The sequence below is a fragment of the Henckelia pumila genome, chromosome 4, assembly GCF_033568475.1.
Source record: "Henckelia pumila isolate YLH828 chromosome 4, ASM3356847v2, whole genome shotgun sequence".
NCBI lineage: Eukaryota > Viridiplantae > Streptophyta > Magnoliopsida > Lamiales > Gesneriaceae > Henckelia > Henckelia pumila.
This window is the reverse complement of record NC_133123.1, coordinates 129618506-129622368: the sequence shown is the minus strand read 5'-3', so window position 1 is coordinate 129622368 and position 3863 is coordinate 129618506. Positions and strand designations below refer to the sequence as shown.

Here is a 3863-nt window from a genome sequence, read left to right as displayed (position 1 = left end):
ATTCGCCGTGATTTAAGATTAAATCTGGATCCTGGATTTGCCACTTGTTTGCATGATTTGTTTGGTACCTACGTATGTTTTGGTTGTCTCGTTTTAATTGAATTTATTTTTCTTATATTTAATTCTTATTTTTTTTAGTGATTAAATTTTTATTTAATTCTTAGTTCTCGTTTTATTATTCTGTCTAGATTAACATAAATAATTAATTCTTGGGAATTGACAACAGTTCCTGTGAGATCGATACTTGGACTCTCTGTCCACTTTACTGTTACTTGACCTAGTTTACTTGCTAGTAAATACCGAATTAAGCGGTCATTCATCTTATTTTGACATTACGTGTTTCTACCGCAACTACCAAGCGAGCATTTTCAGCAATGAAGCATGTGAAGACGGCACTTCGCAATAAAATGGAAGATGACTTTCTTGTCAGTTGTTGGACACTTTATATTGAACGAGATTTAGTTAAGGATATAGATGTAGATTCTATTATAAATTAATTTTATGTTTCAAAATATCGTAGAGCTCAACTCTTTTGAACAGTATAATATATATATAATCTTTTGATAATAAAATATAATTTTTTACTTTAAGTTCAAGCCCTCCCCCCAGCCCAAAAGTGCTTCAATATTAGCCTTTCATTTCATGTTCGTAAGTGATATTCAATAGCAACAGAAAACACAAAGTTTTATTTTAGAACGGAAATTATCTTTGTCAATCCATATTTATTTATTTATTTATTTATAATATATTAATATTAATATATCTATAATCTATTTATTTATAAAACTCTAAAGTGCACTGTGGGGGAGCACAACAAACTATTCGAGATTCTTTGAATCCAGCTTGCTTTGCCAGTGCATGAAATTCCTTTTCTGTCCTCTCCTTCCCACCGGGAGTACACGCCAGCATAACCACATCAATTTGGAAATTACATATAAGCCCTTCCTTTGGGTTCTCTGGAAGGACACGCTCCACAATAATTATTTTTCCATTATTGGGAATTGCTTCGTGACATCTCTTCAATATTTTTATGCAATGTGTGTCGCTCCAGTCATGTAGAATCCACTGTGGATAAATATATATATGATAACAAAAAGAAATTTAATCAGTCCATTTTTTTTAAAAAAAATAATCATAAGGGTGTGCTGTTTTAATATTTAAGATAATGACATGTGTACATAGAATGTTACATAAAGGGTTACACGTTATATTAAATTAAAAAATTATATATTTTTTTAAAAAAATAGTTTTTTCAAAATTCAATTGTTTGTCATGTTAAAAAAATGCTTTAATGAACCCAGCTAACCTGATCAACCCAAACCAACTAAAACAGGCCTGAACCCAACTAACCCGATTAACCCAAACCAACCCTGTTTGATTTTTGTATTTTTGATTTTTTTTAACAAAATAATTAAATACACATCATAATAATCAATATATTTTGATTTAAATATATAATAACAAAATCTCTCTTATATATCATTTAATTTTGGAATTTTAATTTTAAAAAATTTAAAATATACTTATTACACAAAATAAACAATTATTTTTAAAAATCAAAATTTTACAAAATAATTATTACGTGATGAAAATCTATGTTACAATATGCAATATTTTTCTTTCAAACATACAATATATAAAAATATAGTCAACATTTTTTTAATTCTATAAATAAGTTTAAAAAAAATTGGGTCATCTCGGGTTGACCCAGCAAATCCGACCCATCCCGATTAATATTTTTGGCTCAAATTTTGGGCCCAACCCGATCTGATCCGAACTCAAAAACCTCAACTTTAATCCGATATTTTTTTGGTCAACTCGGGTCGGGTTCAATTTTGACACCTATAAAACTGCACAATAAATACTAAAATAAAAAAAAATTATTAAATTTTTTTAAGAAGACAAACAATTGTAGGTTGAAAAGCAAGAATTTTAAAAGAGTTTTGAGATATTTTTCTAATTAAATAGAGCCCGTAATTTTTATAAAAGCCTCTATGTACACATAACAAGAAAACGTGGATAAAAACAACTTGACCTTCATGAAAATGGCATCGCCTTTGGGAACACGAACAAACATGTCTCCACCAATGTGCTCCACGCCTGAATACATTAAAAAATGCCGGCCAATTACTTAAGTTTCACGTCAATCAACCATCTACCTCTCATTCATGACACTTTATAAAAATACTTATATATATACCTGCATAAGATGATGCGTCTCGAATAACATGTGGCAAATCGAAATTAATTCCCTTTATAGTTGGATGCTTGGTTAGGATCATGTGCAGTGAAACACCGATTCCACCTCCCACATCCACCAAAGTCCCCAGACCCTTGAATCCATCATACTTGTCGACTACATTTTTCATCAAAATCGTCGAAAAATTGGACATGGCACTATTAAAAACCTTGTTATAACTAGGATCTGTGTGCGTGTACTCGAACATATTCATCTTATGTGCTTTGTCGAAAGGAACTCCTCCCTCCAGAATTGCATCTTTCAGGTGGTACCTATGTATACATCCATACAATTCTTAATGATTAATATTTATATGCATATATATAATTGATTTAATTTGATGTGATAATATTCGAGCATCCACCGTGAGCACTTATTATGATCAGTTGACGTCCAGTATATCCAATAAGTACTGGACATGCACTATGTCTTCACATGCATATCTATATAAAGTATAAACAGAAACTCAAATATTAGAATTACTTATAAAATGTTACTTGCCAAGTCTCCGAGTGAACCTTGTCAAGTAGCATGAACAACAAAGGGGCCAGCGAAAATCCATCATCATCCTTGGTGTAGAACTTGCATACCGGAGCCAAGGAATACAGCCGCTCGACGCCGCCATCGGGCAGCGTCTTCACTTTGCAATTCAAAATGGAATAGCTGGCGAGCAGGCGGAGGATTCTGTCCACCGAATTATGCGCCTCCGGATTGGTGGTTGGAATTTCGGCGGCAAGTTCGGCCGACGAAACAAAGGCGTGGGGCCCCTTCTTCTTCATGAGTTCGAGGAGGTCTAGCTCCAGCGCCACTTTTAGGACATAAGGTAGCACAGAAGCAGAGGCTAGCTGCATGGCGAATAACAAAGAAGCATCCTCTTTTGCAATTACCTCCATTTTGAGAAATTGAATTAGAGGGAATTAAATAATTAATTAATTGGTTCAAGTGCTTGAGAACAATTGCTAGGAAGTGGTGTGGGTTGGGGTGTGCATATGCACATATTATATATAAATTTGAAGGAAATTTTGTACAGTGGCCCTTACAGAAAGTATAAAACAACACTTACATTCTCCTCGTCTGAATTTTCCCCTTTGCACATGTGTGGACTTGGAACGTATTATTTTTTTTTTGAATGGTGGACTTGGAACGTATTACTTGACTAAATGATTAATTATTTGTTTGCATATTGAATATATATATATTAATTAATATATTAATATGATGCAGAGACGGAGGTACCCTCAAACTCCTCTCAATTTCTTCTCCTTAGCCTTATTTTATTAAGAAATATTTATTATTCAAAATAATTTTAACATTCTGCCTCTTTTGATGTCAGAACTCAGAACCCTTAATGGTCTCAGTAATTTTTATATTTCAATTTTCTTAAAAAAACCACTAGCTCATCCCCCGATTCAAGAACACAATTTTTCAATTAAAATTTATTTAATATTACTATTTATTTTAATTGTGTTTTGAAAATTAACAATATGAAATTTCGCTCTCTATGGAATTTTATGGCTCCATACAAATTAATTTCTACAGCATAGTGGCGTGAATTTGGCTTAGTGAATTACGTCGTGTTAGTTATTTTGAGACGAATACATGGACCTAAACAAAAGAGTGCATG

At 32.5% G+C, this 3863-nt stretch overlaps 1 protein-coding gene across 1 annotated transcript; it reads right to left on the bottom strand.

The window, feature by feature from the left end:
- Positions 1-774: 774 nt before the first annotated feature.
- LOC140867157 (caffeic acid 3-O-methyltransferase 2-like) lies at positions 775-3132 on the bottom strand. The gene is made up of 4 exons (XM_073272235.1): positions 2741-3132; positions 2201-2511; positions 2036-2100; positions 775-1065 (listed from the first exon to the last, which is right to left on the bottom strand). The coding sequence occupies exons 1-4, from the start codon at positions 3130-3132 to the stop codon at positions 775-777; spliced, it is 1059 nt and encodes a 352-aa protein (XP_073128336.1).
- Positions 3133-3863: the final 731 nt, after the last annotated feature.

What these genes read in the sequence shown, in the direction of transcription:
- LOC140867157 (XM_073272235.1), bottom strand. Translation starts at nt 3,132, where the DNA reads ATGGAGGTAATTGCAAAAGAGGATGCTTCTTTGTTATTCGCCATGCAG. An exon ending in AAGGTTCACTCGGAGACTTG is followed by an intron (nt 2,512 to 2,740) that starts GCAAGTAACATT and finishes ATGTATACATAG; the next exon opens with GTACCACCTGAAAGATGCAA. An exon ending in AGACGCATCATCTTATGCAG is followed by an intron (nt 2,101 to 2,200) that starts GTATATATATAA and finishes TAATGTATTCAG; the next exon opens with GCGTGGAGCACATTGGTGGA.